Here is a 15611-nt window from a genome sequence, read left to right on the forward strand (position 1 = left end):
TGTCTGCAGGAACCCTTGTCTAGCATGCTGCCTTGTATTCAATGGGTGTTTAGTAAATAATAGGCTTTTTTCTTAAACCTTCCGTGGCTTCCCATGCTGTTAGAATAGTTGACATATATCATAAGGGGCGTGTGTGCATGTATTAAGTATTAAACCCGAGGGCTCATACATATGTGAGCACAATCTGTCTCCATCCTGGCTTCAGCCCCAACTAGATCTCAGAACCCTTTCCGCTCCCTCATCATGCTTCTGTCTCCTTTCTGGTGTATTCTTTAAGCTATTTCCTCTGTCTCGAATGCTCTTCTCTCAATTCTTAACTTGTGGTGCTTATTTTCATTCTTCCACATTGGAAGAATGAAAATAAGGTGAGCTCAAATGTCACCTGTTTAGAGAACCCTTTCTTCAAGCCCTGGACATGTGATTGTGTCTCAGCTCCGAATTCACTGTTGCCTTCTGCATTGTGGTGCTGGGCTGGAACGCTGCAGACTGCACTTCTTTCTTTCACCAGCCTGCTTCCTGTTAGGGTGAACAATAGACTGCATTAGACTATAGGGAACTTGGAAAGCAGAGGGAGGGAGGAAGAAGGGACTTGCTTTCCCTCCTGATTGCTTCTTGATTCTCTCCGTGTCACCCTGGAAACAGCAACGGTTCTAGTCTTTTTTTTTTTTTTTTTCATTCTTGAAATCAGCAGCTGAGCAGCGCCCTTTCCTGAGCATTTTGAGTCCTAGCTCCAAAAAGTTTGACCTCTGAGCTTCTAAATTCTGATAATTCTAACCTCTTCCTTCTGCCTCCCCAGCCCTAGATGTCGTATCTGCTTTTGTAGTCATCTCTGACAGCGCATGTTTCTTTTGTGCTTTTCCAGATCTCCAACACAGATTTAACTTACACATTAAAGTCTCTTAGTGTGATTTTTGCTTTTCTTAATGGCTGGACCCTGACACAACTGATTATGATTTAGGCTTAACTCAATTACTCCCTAACATATAACAGGATTTTCTTCATAGAGTTTTCATAATCTGTATTCCCAAAAATAAAATTTTTTTTTGCTTTCTCATAATCTATTTCCTCTTCTTGTATGTCAGAGTCTTTGCCCCATTCATTACTGTGTCCTCAGAGCCTAGCATGGAGCCTGACATACTGTAGGAACTTAATACATGCTTGCTAAATAAATTATTGAATTATTACAAAAGACTACAGGAGAAATATGGGTAACTGACCATACAAAATGGCCAGAATTGAGCAATTCTCTAACCTTTTGGTTCTAGGCCAAGTTATAAATGAACTCTGTAACAATGTAACTCTGTTATAGACAGTTGAGCTCAATTCTTTTTATAAACCTGTTAGAATACAGTACAATGCATTATTGAATGTAGATCCATCATCATTGGGATAACAAGATAATTTATTTGATTTGAATTCTGTGCTTACATAAATCCCCACTTTCTATAATTAGGAATGATAATGACTTACCTTTTAAGGTTGCATAAAGATCAAGAATTGGTTATGGGTTCGATCCACAGTTCTGCTGCTTAGCAAATAAATTTAAAAGTAAAAGTCATCCAAAGAATCCACTTGCTGCAAATGCAACTTTCACTTAATAGCATTTACTTAGTAAACTTAATCTGCTTATATTCTTTCTCTCAATGTGTTTCATGGTTTGAAACAACCAAAGCATAGAACAAAAAAGGAGGTTGAAAAGGAACTGCTTACAAGGATTTACTGTATAGCATAGGGAATTCATATCCAATATTTTGTAATAACCAATAATGGAATACAATCTGCAAAAAAACCCCAGACCTGAATCACTATGCTGTACACCTGAAACTAATGCAATATTGTAAATCAACTATACTTAAATTAAAAAAAAAAACTACAATGTCTAAGATGAAAACTGCACTGAATGGGATTAATGGCAGATTAGACATTGAAGAAGAAAAGAGTAGTGAATTTAAGGCATAGCAGTAGAATCCATCCAAAATGAAACACACAATGAAAAAAGAATCCCCCCAAATTAAAAGCATCAGTGAGCTGTGGGACAATTTCAAGTGGTTTCATGAATAGATAATTGGAGTACCCAAAAGAGAGAAGAGATGGGGGGAAACAGACAAAGTATTTGAAGACATAATAACTGAAAACTTTACAAACTTGGTGAAAACTATAAATTCATAGATCCGAGCTCAACAAAACTTAAGCCCAATAGACTATACCAAGACACATTATAATCAAACTGATCAAAACCATGACAAAGAAAAAAATCTTAAGAACAGCCAGATGAAAAAATATATGCTATGTATAGAGGACCAAAGATAAGAATGACAACGGATTTCTCATTGGAAACAATGCAAGCAAGAAGAGCAGCATCTTTAAAGTACTGAAAGGAAAAAACTATAAACCCAGAATTTGGTAACCAACAAAAATCTTTTTCAAAACAAAGGCAAAATAAATACTTTTCTAGACATACAAAGGCTGAAAGAATTTATCATCAGCAGACCCAGACAACAAGCATCTCAAAGTAACTCCTTCAGGTAACAGAAAAATGACACCACGTGCAAATGTGGGTGGGTCCACACAAAAGGATGAAGAGCACCAGAAACGGTAACTACATAAATATCCACAGTCCTTTCTGAAAGTCAACCTCAAGGGAACAACAAAGGCTGTAATTGCTGTGGGGGCCAAGGAAAGATTTTGTTTTGGTTTTTAGGACATAGGAGAAATTTGAGGATATATAAAGCTGATGGGAAAGCATGTAAGCAGGGAGAGGTGACAATATAGGTTAGACAGGTTGGAGTATAGGGCTTGGACAGTAAGGCGGGTCCTTGACAGAAGAGGGTCAAGCACTTCTTTGACTCTGACCTAGAGAGGAGGCTGGGTGCCTGGACAGGGAGCTCTGCAAATTTGGTGGGGGTGGCAACCTTTCTGTAGATTTTGATGGATAAGTATGTACTGCTTGTATAATCATATGAAAAACAAACAAAAATGAAAAAAGAAGGAACTGCTTAACTTCCACACAGCTACAAGCAAGAATCTGAAAACATCTTCTTATAATCTTTTAAGTATCAACTACTAAGGCAAAGAATTGTAATACATCATATACGCATAACTCTAAAATAATTTAGGTCAAATAAATGCAAATAGATTAGATGACATTGACTTCCACTGTGCAAGGTAGAACCATTTCATTGACCCTTAACTTTTAAATTAAATTTCTCTTGTATGTACTTCAAATGTGTTTATATTTTTCCCTTTTCCTAATTCAGAAAGAAAAATGTTCCTTTCTTTCTCCAACCTAATTGGGCCACCAGGGTCCTTAAATCCAGCCATTCCTTCCTCTTCTCCATTCTCCACCAGAACCTTACTCTCACATTTTTAATATGCCCACTACTGTTGTTTCTCCTTTCTCAAAACTCACAAACAATAATCTTTTCTCCATCTTGTATTCAGTTCAAGGTACCATTCCCTATCTGCCTTTCTTTTCTCATGCCCAAGTTCCAAATAATTCATATTCACAGTTTCCATTTTGCAGTCTGGCTTTTGTCTTCAATCCACTATTGAAATTACACTCTTGGAGCTCACAGATGATTGCCTGATCAGTAGTTTTTTTTTTTTTTTAAGCCCTCATCGTTCTTGACATTTCTTTTGACAGTTGATCATCCTTCCTTTTTGAAACTCTTCCCTGGGTTTGGGACACTGTAGGACTGTTTTTTCTCTTCTACAAATGGCTTTTCCATTCATGGCCTTTTTCCTGCAACACTCCAAAATAAGGTGCTCCCCAAGGCCCTGTCCTCTTTTCTTGGCAATTTTCTCAATAATCTTTCCTATATACCTTTGCATTTCAAATACCACCTTTATGTGAATGATTATATACAGCCAGTATCTCTTTTGTGAACACCCAACCTATACTTTCAAATGCCAACAGGACATGGCCACCTTAGTGTTACTCTGGTGGCATCTCAAACACATGTCCAAACTTACCAGCTCCTCCACAAAATCCACTTTTTTGGGTTTTGTTGTTGTTGTTAATTATTGAACATTTTCTCAGTCAGCCAAGACTAAAGACTTTGAATCATCTCTTACTCCTCTTCCTTTCTAAAACTTGCTATCAGTCATAAAATTCTTCCCATTCTTTATGTCCAAAGGCACATTCATTTGTCATGACCTTCTCATCACCATCATTTCCACCACTATGGTTAAGGCTGTCATCATCCCTCACTTGCACAACCGTGATCACTTCTTGACTGGTGTCTCACTCCATTTCCCCCTAATCCAATCTATCCTATTCAGTGCTGCCAGAGCATTTTTCCCAAAAGGATAGCTCTGATCCTAATACTTCCCTGATCAGAATTGCTAATAGTTTAATTGTCTCTAGAATAAATCTAGACTCCGTAAACTGGTATTCAAGAACTTCATAGTTTAGGACTCAAACATGTATTTTTTCCATCTTATAAATATAAGATATCAATTTTCTGTTTCTATGGGTTAGTGTTTGAGAGTATGGACTCTGCAGCCAGACTGCTAAGTTTGCATCCTGGCTTCTCCTCTTACTAGCTGTGTGACCATGGACAAGTATCTTAACCTCTCTGTGCTTCAGTTTCTTCATAAATAAAAGAAAAAATAACCATTACAGGATTGTTGAGAAAATTAAACATATGAAAAATGCTTAGAAAAGTGCCTGGCACATAGTAAGCTCTACATAATGTGTTTCATTGAACAAATATTTACTGATGCCTACACATATGCACTTACGCCAGGAACTCTCCTAAGGACTTGGGGATAGTATCAGCAAACAAAAAATCCTTGCCCTTGTGGAGCTTACATTCTATAATAAAAAGAATGATCAATAATTGTACATAATTGTCTGTTTCTGAAATACATTATCACCTTTAAAATTCTACCCTTCCTTCACTAAAATGCCATCTTACCCTTTGAAATCTTACCTTGTAGAAGGTTCTCATTTGAACTCCTCCAACTCTTTAAATCTGAATTATAGCATTTATCACATTTCACACATTCTATTATATATTATCAAATACGAAACACATCAAATATATGTCTCCTTGCACATGTTTGTGTTATCTTCCTTGATGGAGTATAATGTCAGCTACTATCCCTATTCATCTTTGTAAACAGTATAACATGATGTACCTTGTACTCAAGCACACAGTAGATGCTTAATAAATATTTTTTGGATGAATGTAGGTAAAGAACTCTTTGCATAACCTTTCATTTAGCCTCTATTAATTAACCTTTTCTTCTTTAATTGCAAATATAAAAGAAATTTAAAACAGGACATTTTATTTCTGGAAATATCAAATATCAGTATCAAACATTTTTTGTTTACAACTTGGCTTTTTCATCACCATTATTTGGCAACTGGTTTACTAGTAGGCTAATTTTTGTTGTTTGCTTTACTAAGTATACTCTATAGCATACTTAATGTGTCCTGTTACCACCACTTGAAAAGCGCCCTTATGTTTTATTAAAGAAGTCATTGTGGACAGCATATATTTCAATTATTGTATTTTCTATGGTCAGTAGATTTTTTCCCATTTCTTACTTCCTAACATGATCAAAAATGTCCAGATACTCATCTGCAATTTTCTGGCTGGTTACCTAATTTTCCCCCTCTACTTGAAAGAACTGTAATGTTTGAAATTTGTTTTTATGAATCTGAAATAAAAACTTCGGTTTTTTTTTTCTAAACTATCTACTATCTTTCCTGTAAATTTGCTTGCTATTTTCCAGCTATGACTGAAAAGACCAGACCAACTGCAGGTTCTCTCCTACTTTCTAATCTGTATTTTCACAACGCTATAGTAAAATATAGAGTCATATTATACCACATTTTAAATCTCCTTTATACCACTTAACTTTGCTAAGCCATCTTAACTGTTTCCTTTATTCAGGCAGAACAGTATGACAATCTTCTCTCTTTTTTTTAATAACAAGGCCAACACAATGGATTTTAAATAATGATCAAGGATTTTTTTTTTATTCATTAAGTTTCAGTATCATTACAGAAAATGTTATGGTACAGAGTTAACATTATTTTTTCTTTGCTCTTGATTTCCACGTGAATGCTGGTAACACTAATATCTGTACAAGATCAGTCTTTGATTTTATTTTTTGTTCTGTACAATTTTAAATGTATTGGTTAAAAAGGCTGTCAGCACTTAAGGAAGCATTTCCCCACCCCAGTTTGTTGGTTCAAATAAAAGGTATCCAGTTACTGCCCAAGAGTACTGTGCCATGAGGCTACTGGGACGAGAAACCTCCCGGACGCTCTGTAGGGATGGTTCTCCGTGAGGCAGGGCGGGGCCGCCACCAGTCACTCTCCTTTTGGCACTGTGCACATAAACACGAGATACATGATAAAGAACAAGCAAAAGCTCTCTGTAAAGCGGTTATGAAGCAGACTAAGAAGGGAAATCCAAGTGTTGCCTACGCTAGTATAAATAAGCAGACAGCCTTGATTTAAGAGCATAAGTAGTTGTATTTTAAAGATGAGGAAAACACAAGTTCTGCAGGCACCTACCGCTGTCTACTAAAAGCTATCGCTACCAGACCTAGCATTGAACACACAGAGCAATTTGCAAGAAAGGAAAAATTTGCTTTGATATAATCAGAATAGAATTGTCTGTTAAGATTTACTTTTAGGTGTTTTTTTTTTTTCTTTAAAAGGTATTTAAATTCTTTTGAAATATAGTTCAAGATGTTGACTATACAGATCAACTTTTATCCGAATCAGAAAAACTAGCTGTGCCGTTGCATATTACAGGATACAGTCAATGATATGTGGACATGCATCAAAGCTTTCCCCGCCAGTGACCATCATAGCCGTCCGATGACCATGACGTCCACCACCTCGCCCTTGTGGAGCTCCACATACTGCTCTGTCTTTGGAGGAAGCATCAACAATCCGTTGGCACTGCGCATGCTCATCAGACGGCTGCTCATCTGGTTACCTAGGAGGAAATACTCTCATTACAGCAGCGTCAGCATCGTGGTGTTCGCACGTGGAGCCCTTGGGAGTTCTTGTCAAAATAAAAACCGATGAACAGAAACAGAGGTCTTCAAGAGGAAGAGTGATGATCAGACTTCCCTTTTCAGGTGGCCTTGCTACCGTATCCTACTGCCTTCCCACTGAACTTCAAAAATAAACATTAGAAAGTACTGCTTAAAAAGACAAAACCAACATTTTACAGTACTATGCAAAATGCCACAGGATTTCTCAATTCTGGCTGAAATGTGATGTGCATCTGAAAAGAGAGACTTTAAAAACCTGTTAAAATAATAATGATAGTAATAGCAGTGGCTACTATTTCTTTAGTATTTACTAAGTACCAGACAAGGCATTTTACTTAACCAACTTATTTAATTCTCAGACTCAAAAGAGGTTAGGTAACTTGTCTAGGGTCCTACTAATTATAATTAGCTGGTAGCCAATTTGTATGCAAGTCTCTGGTGACATATTTAGTCACTGTGTTAGTTGATGTTTGCACTTGATAGGACTTTTGTTTAAAGGGTAATACAGTTTTTCTAAAGTCACATCCATAGGTAAAATATGACTAGAGAGGTTGGGGATAAAAGTTGGAAGTCTAGAGGCAGTAACTACAGAAAAATTGAGTCTAGAGGTGGTAACTATAGCATTATAAAGGCTGATTTCTCAGTCCTTAAAATTTACCAAAATCTAGGGTATAACAGAGGCTACAGAGAGTCACATTATAATTGGGCTTTAATCTCACACTCCAGGGTGGCATAGCCACGGTCCCCTCCTTTCAATACAACCAAAATTATGCTCAGAACTTACTGGTTGAACGAACAGATAAAAATCTCCTGTAATTCTAGATTTGTATTTCAAATGTTTATCCAGAAAATATGGCTCCATGGAATAACCAAACCTTTATTAGCTTTTTTTCTATTGTCTTGTTATGTTATACAGTTTAGGAATAATTTAATTCATCTAATTTTTCAAAAGGGAAAATGTACAATAATTACAAAATTAGGTATATTCAAAGAAGGACATTATATATAAATTTGTGCTTTAACAGGAGGGGTGCAGAGAGATACCTGCAGGTGTGAATGACTGACCTGTGCTCTGTGCCCAAGGCAGTGGTTCTTGGTGATGCCAAGTCAGTATACACCGATGGTATTCTGGGCGAGGATCCAGTTTTACATCACATGATAACTACAGAATAAAGAGGAAAAGAAAACAAACTTGATCACCTGATCATCTCTTAAAACTACAGGGTGGCGGTGGTTGTGCAAAGAGTGCAACGGACATGGAAAATATCTTGGCGTTCTGCTGTTTCCAGCACTGCCACCTTATGTTCTCAACACAGGGAGTCCAGAGATGGGTTGCTCTGGTGAAAACAGAAAAGAAGGCTAAGAAGTTGCTATTTATGGGTTGTGAAGACAAACACACATGATGCAGAATGACCAATCGACCTTCAACCTGGAGCCTTTTTTTTTTTCAATGTATGTCATTAAATTCATTCTGAAATCTGATTAGTTAGTGATAGTGCGTTGGTAGCAGGTACCGTGAACAAGTTTATGCAGTATGTAATTACAGTCTAGAGCCCATCAAGGATTAGTCCGCTGTTAGTGAGAACAAGCCTTGTTCCAGTGTACGAGAATTAACGTTGTCCATTAGCGCAATAATCATTTAAGATACTCTGCCTTAAAGTGGTCTAGAAATCCTTTACTCAACTAAAACAGATATTGCTAAGAGCAAATGATACAATTAAAACTTGAATATCCTGGAAATTTTGATTCAAGTAAGTCTATTTCCAATCCATTCTAGTTACGTTGTTTTTAATATTTTGATTATTCATTCTGACACAGTGTATGCTTTTCTATTGGAAACCAGAATAAAATTCAATTTTAGGGTGTTTTTGATTTAATCATGCTCTTTCATTTGCTATTACTTATGTTTATACCCTATTTCATATCTACTGGGGGGGGGGGTAACTTGCCATTATTCCTAAATTATTCCGTGCTCACCTGAGGACAAAAATCTCTCTTTCAGTCTCTCTCTGTGTGTATGTGCGTTCTTCGGTACTAAACCACAAGAGCTGTTCATGTGTTTTTTGCTAAGTATTTAAGGTTTTTCCCCCTGCAGTACAGTGGAGCAAACGCTGGAATGGGGAGACATCCGACACTTAGGTTCTACTCCCAGTTTTACTGCTAACTGGTGTGGTGTATCAGCAAGTTACTTTGCTTTCCTTTACCAGTTTGTTCATCTACAAAATGGGGTTGTTTGTTTTAAAGGAAGATATTCATGTTAATTTAAGAAATGAAAATTAATTGCATCAAATTGATGTGAATGAAATTTTTTCATAGCCTCACAAACAGCTGTTCCTTTTGCAGCAAGAGATGAAACTAGTTAGATTTTTATGGTATGTTACTGAAATGCAGAACACTTTATTAACTAATATATTTAGTTGTACTGACATTATAGTTCTGGTATATTCCATCAGTGACCTTAAGAAAGCACCTATTTACTGTGAGCTTCAGTGCTTGTAAGAATGATGTACCATGAGTAAACAGACAATGCTTTCTGGTGGAAGAGCACTGCAAACGGTGGATGTTCCACTCCTGATGATTTTTTTCTACTCATTTAAAATTGGGCAGTGGGCTGTGGACCAGGAGTCCTCTGTTTCCTTTGAATACTTTTCTGGCACACAGTAGTCATTCAAGAGATAAAACTGTATTATTCGGTGTAGTATTCATGGTGTTTTATATGTAAATGTCTAAGGGAGAGAATTAGGAAAACAAAGTTCAGTGAAATGAGAAGATAAGCCATAGACTGGGAGGAAATATTTGCAAAAAACACATCTGATAAATGCCTGTTATCCAAAATATAGAAAAAAATTCTTAAAACTCAACAATAAGAAAACAAACAACGCAGTTAAGAAAATGGGCAAAAGACCTAACACCTTACTAAAGATACACACGTGACAAGTCAGCATATGAAAAGATGTTCAATACCATATGTCATTATGGAATTACAAATTAAAACAGTAAGATTTCTCTAGATACCCACTAGAAAAGCCAAAAATCTAAAACACTGGCCACACCAAATCCTGCTGAGAATGTGGAAGAACAGAAACTCTTATTCACTGCAGTGGGAATGCAAAATGGCAGAGCTACTTTGGAAGATAACTTGGCAGTTTCTTATGAAATTAAATATATTCTTATCACACAGTCCAGCAGTCAGACTTCTTGGTATTTACCCAAGTGAACTGAAAATTTATGTTCATACAAAACCTGCACACAAATGTCTATAGCAGCTTTATTCATAATTGCCAAAACTTGGAAGCAACCAAGGTGCCCTTCAGTAGGTGAATGGATAAACGGTGGTATACCCAGAGACTGCAATATGATTCCATGCTGAAAAGAAATGAGCTATTTAGTCATGAAAAGACATGAAGGAAACTCAAATGCATACGCCTAAGTGAAAGAAGACAATCTTAAAAAGTTACACACTGTATGATTCCAGCTATACAACATTCTGGAAAAGGCAAAACTATGGAGACAGTAAAAAGATCAAGGGTTAGCAGGGAGGGAGGAATGAACAGGCAGAGCACAGAGGGTTTTTAGGGTAGTGGAAGTATATGATACTACAATGGTCGATACATATAACTGTACATTGGTCAAGACTCCTAGAATATACAACACCAAGAGTGAACCCTAATGTAAACTATGGACTTTGGGTGATAATGATGTGTCAGTGTAGGTTCATTGATTGTAACAAACGTACCACTGTGGTGCAGGATGTCAACAGTGGAGGAGGCTGTGTGTGTGTGAGGATGGGTTGGGGGGTGGGAGGTAATACAGGAACTCTGTACTTTCTGCTTAATTTTGCTGTAAACCTAAATGTGCTCTAAAAAACAAAATTTAGTAATTAAAAAAAGGGGAGAATATTTTGTCCTTCCTCTTTGTCCTGCCTATTTTACAGATAAGTGACCTCAAAGAATTCTCAAATATAGTAAATAATTAATTGCAAGTACAGTGTAATAATGTTATCACAGAGCTATGTGTATGGTAATAAAAGGGCACAAAAAGATAAATAATCCAGCCTTTCTAGGAACATTGAGAAAGGCTTCATGGGGGCATAATGCCTGAGTCTTACGACCAAGGAATTTTCCAAGCTGAGAAAAGAGAAGGTGGTGGTCAGCAGAGAACCTTCTAGAAAGGAGACCTCATGCCCATTCTGGAAGCAGTAAATAGTTCGGTGTGGTCAGAGTGCAGGGTGGGAAGCAGATGAGGCTGGAGGGGAAAACAGGTCTTGTGATGGAGAGCCTCCTATGTTCTTGGATTTAACCCTGGGGTCAGGGGAAGCATTGAAGAATTTTAATTGGAGATGCTGACATGATTAGTGTTAGACAGAAAAGAGATACAGAAGGAGGAAGATTAGAGGAAGACACCCTATTAAATGTTGGCGCCATCACTCAAACCAGGCTTATTTGACTACAAAACACAGGATGTGGATTGTGGAGGGGGCTTTCGGAGGATGGTGAAGACGGGGCAGACCGCATAAGGAATGTTAGAAGCTGATCCACAGGATATAAATAAAAGGATCATCAAAGGGAATTTTGGCCCCTGCTGAGATGTGCAAATTGGAAGTGACAACCTGAACAGCTGTACTCTTCTCTAGTTGTACTCAGTGGCCTGGGAATAAACGTGAAGGACAAGAAAAGGAAGCATGATCCAAGTTTGTGGATTCTTAGAGTGATTCTAGTGGAAGTAAGGAGAGGCAAGAAAAAAAAAAGAAAGAGGGTGTGAGAAGAAAGCTGAAGTGATACACCATAGGATTTAGGCTGGATGAGGAAAAGGGGTAAAGCCAGAGGGGCTTATGGACTGAGGGGAAAGGGTAGGGGTTGCAGGAGTGTTTATATTCTTTTGTTTCGGTTGGTAGGTGACTGCCACTGTTCCTAAATTGTATACCAGAGTTGGTAATTTTTGAGATGGAGCAGTTTAGGGTATTATAAAGTCTGGTCAAAGCTTCTAAAGAGTGGTTAAAGGAGCTGTACACTAACTTTTAAAAGTGCTACAGAAGTTATGAGGCGCTGACTTCATTAGTCTACCACAGAGGTCCTTGAGCTTACCTGCCCTATAAATCACCTGTCTACAATTTATCATGTCATTTTAAAATTCTTGCACACGCTGGTACAGATCAGTTTCAAATTCATTTTTCCAAAGTTTCTATAACCTAGTTATATTTTTCATTTCCTAATAATAAAACTAGTTTACATTTCTTATAAATCATAGACAATTCTCTCATTTTCTATATGTTTTTTAATCCATAGGCCATAATACTCTCATATCCCAGGCATCCAATGATATCTTTTAATGATCAATGACTGATCTTTTTTTTAAAACTGAATAATGTTCCATTGTGCACATATACTTCATTTTCTTTATCCAGTCATCTGTCAATGGACATTTGGGTTGTTTCCATATCTTGGCTATAGTGAATAATGCTACAATGAACATGGGGGTGCAGACAGCTCTTTAAGATTCTAATTTCAATTCTTTTGGACATATACCCAGAGTGGGATTGCTGGATCATATGGTAGTTCTATTTTTAATTTTTGAGGAATCTCCATATTGTTTTCCAAGCGGCAACATGGGTAGACCTAGAGGACATTATGCTGTGTGAAAGAAGCCAGTCACAGAAGGACGAATACTGCATCAGTCCACTGACAGAAGGCACCTAAAACAGTCAGACTCAGAGAGGCAGAGAGTGCAGTGGGGACTGTCAGGACCTGAGAGGAGGAGGAAATGGCGACTGTTGCTCACTGAATATAAAGCCTCTGTTATGCAAGGTGAAGAAGTTCTAGAGACCTGCTTGTAACACAGTCAACAGTCACAGCCCACAGTCAACAGCACGGCATTGTGCACTTTAAAACACATTAAGGGAACAGTTATCATGTTAAATGTTCTTACCATGAAACAAACAAACAAATAAACAAACACATCAAAGAACACAAGGACATTTTTGGAGGTGATGGATATGTTTAGTACCTTGCTTGTGGTGATGGTATCATGGGAGTTTGCAAATGTCCAAACTCATCAAAGTGTCTACATTAAATATATGTGATTTACACATATCAATTATACCTCAGTAAAGCTCAAAAAAAGAAAAAAGTACTGGCTTGGTATTGTAGTCTAAATTGCCAAGAAAATTGTTCATTAGTTACACAGAAAGTGTGGCCCCTCATTTGCTGAGTAGCAGTAAATCAAGCTGAAGTGAGTGTTGGTGGAGGAGGGTACTCTGATTTCTGAGTGACCTTTAGTGCAGGCGTCAGCCTTAGTGGTCCTTTCCCAAGCAATATGGTGACCCTTTCCTTCTGGTTCACTGAGGCTCTTCCTTGTCCTTTAGCTGTCTTTTCCTGAACTGTTAAAAATTTATCAGTGGGTCACGGGAAAAGTGATCAGGTATTGCTGTCCTCTGGGAGTTGCCATAGGGAAAGGGATTCTGGCCTCTCCTTCCATATAGGTTTAGTGTTAGGGTGGTGCCAGCCACATTCTATTGACCATTGTGTCATTACATATCCATTCCTGTATGAAGTCACAGAATAGTGTGGGAAGAGAATAAAAGAGACTCTCTCTCCTCCATATTCTATCATGAAGGGAAGAATATAACCACATTTTCCCTCAAAACTAATATAAATTCAAGATGTTTGCTTTGGGCAATTAAACAATCACATCCTTATTTGTTATTAGGCTACAATTTTGGTTTCTGATCATTGGAAAACATTACCCTGGCTTTGATGATGGTTGGCCGAGGATCCAAGATGCCTTGCATCTTTCTCAGTGCAGGCACAACAAAGAGATTGCAGGTGACCACGGCTGACACAGGATTCCCTGAAAGTCAACCAAGCAGTTATTTACAGTATACAAATAGAACTCTGCCAAATAATTCTGACTGTCTGTACTTTCAGGTATCATAAAGAGTGAGGTGACTAACCACTAGTCTTCCTCTTTTGAATCACCTTGAATCCAAAAGGATGCCAGAATAGATCTACAGTCAACCAAATGCCAGACAGTGTAAACATCTGGATCTACCTGTGAAACGCAGAGACTTCTGATATGCAGAAGCTGTTCCACACCATTGATTTCTGCTTTCCTGACAGCCATACACTGGAAGCCTTTATTAACCAATTTCTACTTGCTATTTTAAAAATGCTTTAAAATGACCATAGTAATACATGCTTAGTACCAAAAAAAAAAATTAGTAAGTAGGATAAGCATAAAGAAATTTACCCATAATCTCTTCTACCCAGAAATTTCTTTAAAAAACAACAACAAAAAAAACCTAAATGATTGAAGATGTGAAGGATTTGCAGAAGAATACTGTTACGAATTGAATTGTGTTCCCCCTCAGTTCACATGTTGAAGTCTTAATCCCTCTCCCCACCCCTGCCACCATGTGACTGTATTTGAAAATAGGACCTTTAAAGAGGTAACTAGAGTTAAATGAGGTTTTAAGGGTAAGGCCCTAATCCAATTGGGCAGGTATCCTTATAAAAAGAGGGAGAAATACCAGGAGTGTGTATACATAGAAGAAAAGCCATGTGAAGACATTGTGAGAAGGTGGCCATCTGCAAGCCAGGAAGAAAGATCTCAAAAACTAACTTTGCTGGCACCTTGATTGTCCAGTCTCCAGAACTGTGACAAAATAAATTTCTGTTGTTTAAGCCACTCTGCCTGTGATATTCTGTTACAGCAGCCTGAGTAGACTAATACAAACACTAAGTTCTTTTACAGTTAGAAGAAAAATTTGAGGAATTCAAAATTGTACTTCTCCAAGAAGAGATCTGGGTGAGTCATGCACTTCAAAGGTAGGTAAGGTGTGCTATTAAAAAAGAAACGAACAAACAAAAACTGAGCTGAGAATAACAGATTTAGCTTCTTGTGTGGTACTGCCGACTGACTGAGCTGTGTGACTGTGGCAAGAGTTCCGAAACTTTTTGGGTCTAACTTTACTTACCTACAAAATGAAAGGTTCGGACTATATGATTCTCAATATCCCTTCTGGTTCTAAAATTCTTACTGTATTAATACTTTTATACAGTGGTATGGGAGCATGCATATATATACAGGGAGCGGGAATGGGCTATTAAATTTTAGGTTCCTTTGGCTTGGCTATGTACTGCTAATTTTAGCATCAAAATAAAAGGCAATGGTCAACAGCTTATTATTAGCTCAAACCATAACTTTAATTTTCTTCTACCCACAAAGCAGTTAAGAACAGATTTTTTAAAGCTGTAAAGTAATGAGTGATATTAATGATTTCAATAGAAAAAATGAGCTGTCCCACAGAACAGCAGACTCAGTGAGAATCAGTCACTTTCCCCTTGCCTCAGAATACAAACAGATGGAGATTTTTCTGGAAAATTAAAAAAAAAAAAAAAAAGAAATAAGAAAGCTATTGTTCAGTAATGATTATAGAATTCTTGTAGTGCTACTGCTTTTTAAAACTACTCTATAAAAAATGAATTGCTCCATATAAGAAAAGGGCCTGCAAGGACTAAGACCAAAAGATTCTAAATAGTGGTTATTTCAGGGGGAGGGAAATTATGGGTAACATTTCTTAATGCTTATCT

The 15611-nt window shown here is 37.4% G+C and overlaps 1 protein-coding gene across 6 annotated transcripts in view; it reads right to left on the bottom strand.

Annotated features, from left to right (window-relative positions):
* Positions 1–5960: 5960 nt before the first annotated feature.
* Positions 5961–15611, bottom strand: part of GPHN (gephyrin) — a 429918-nt gene continuing 420267 nt past the window's right edge. For all 6 annotated transcript variants that reach the window (XM_010962279.3, XM_010962275.3, XM_074365373.1 and 3 more), the window contains 3 exons: positions 13766–13869; positions 8089–8185; positions 5961–6962 (listed from right to left, as the gene is read on the bottom strand). In XM_010962279.3, the coding sequence (XP_010960581.1) occupies positions 6829–6962; positions 8089–8185; positions 13766–13869 (335 nt within the window). In that variant the 3' untranslated portion in view covers positions 5961–6828. The remainder of the gene's footprint in view (positions 6963–8088; positions 8186–13765; positions 13870–15611) is intronic.

This window comes from Camelus bactrianus, chromosome 6, assembly GCF_048773025.1.
Source record: "Camelus bactrianus isolate YW-2024 breed Bactrian camel chromosome 6, ASM4877302v1, whole genome shotgun sequence".
Classification (NCBI taxonomy): Eukaryota; Metazoa; Chordata; class Mammalia; order Artiodactyla; family Camelidae; genus Camelus; species Camelus bactrianus.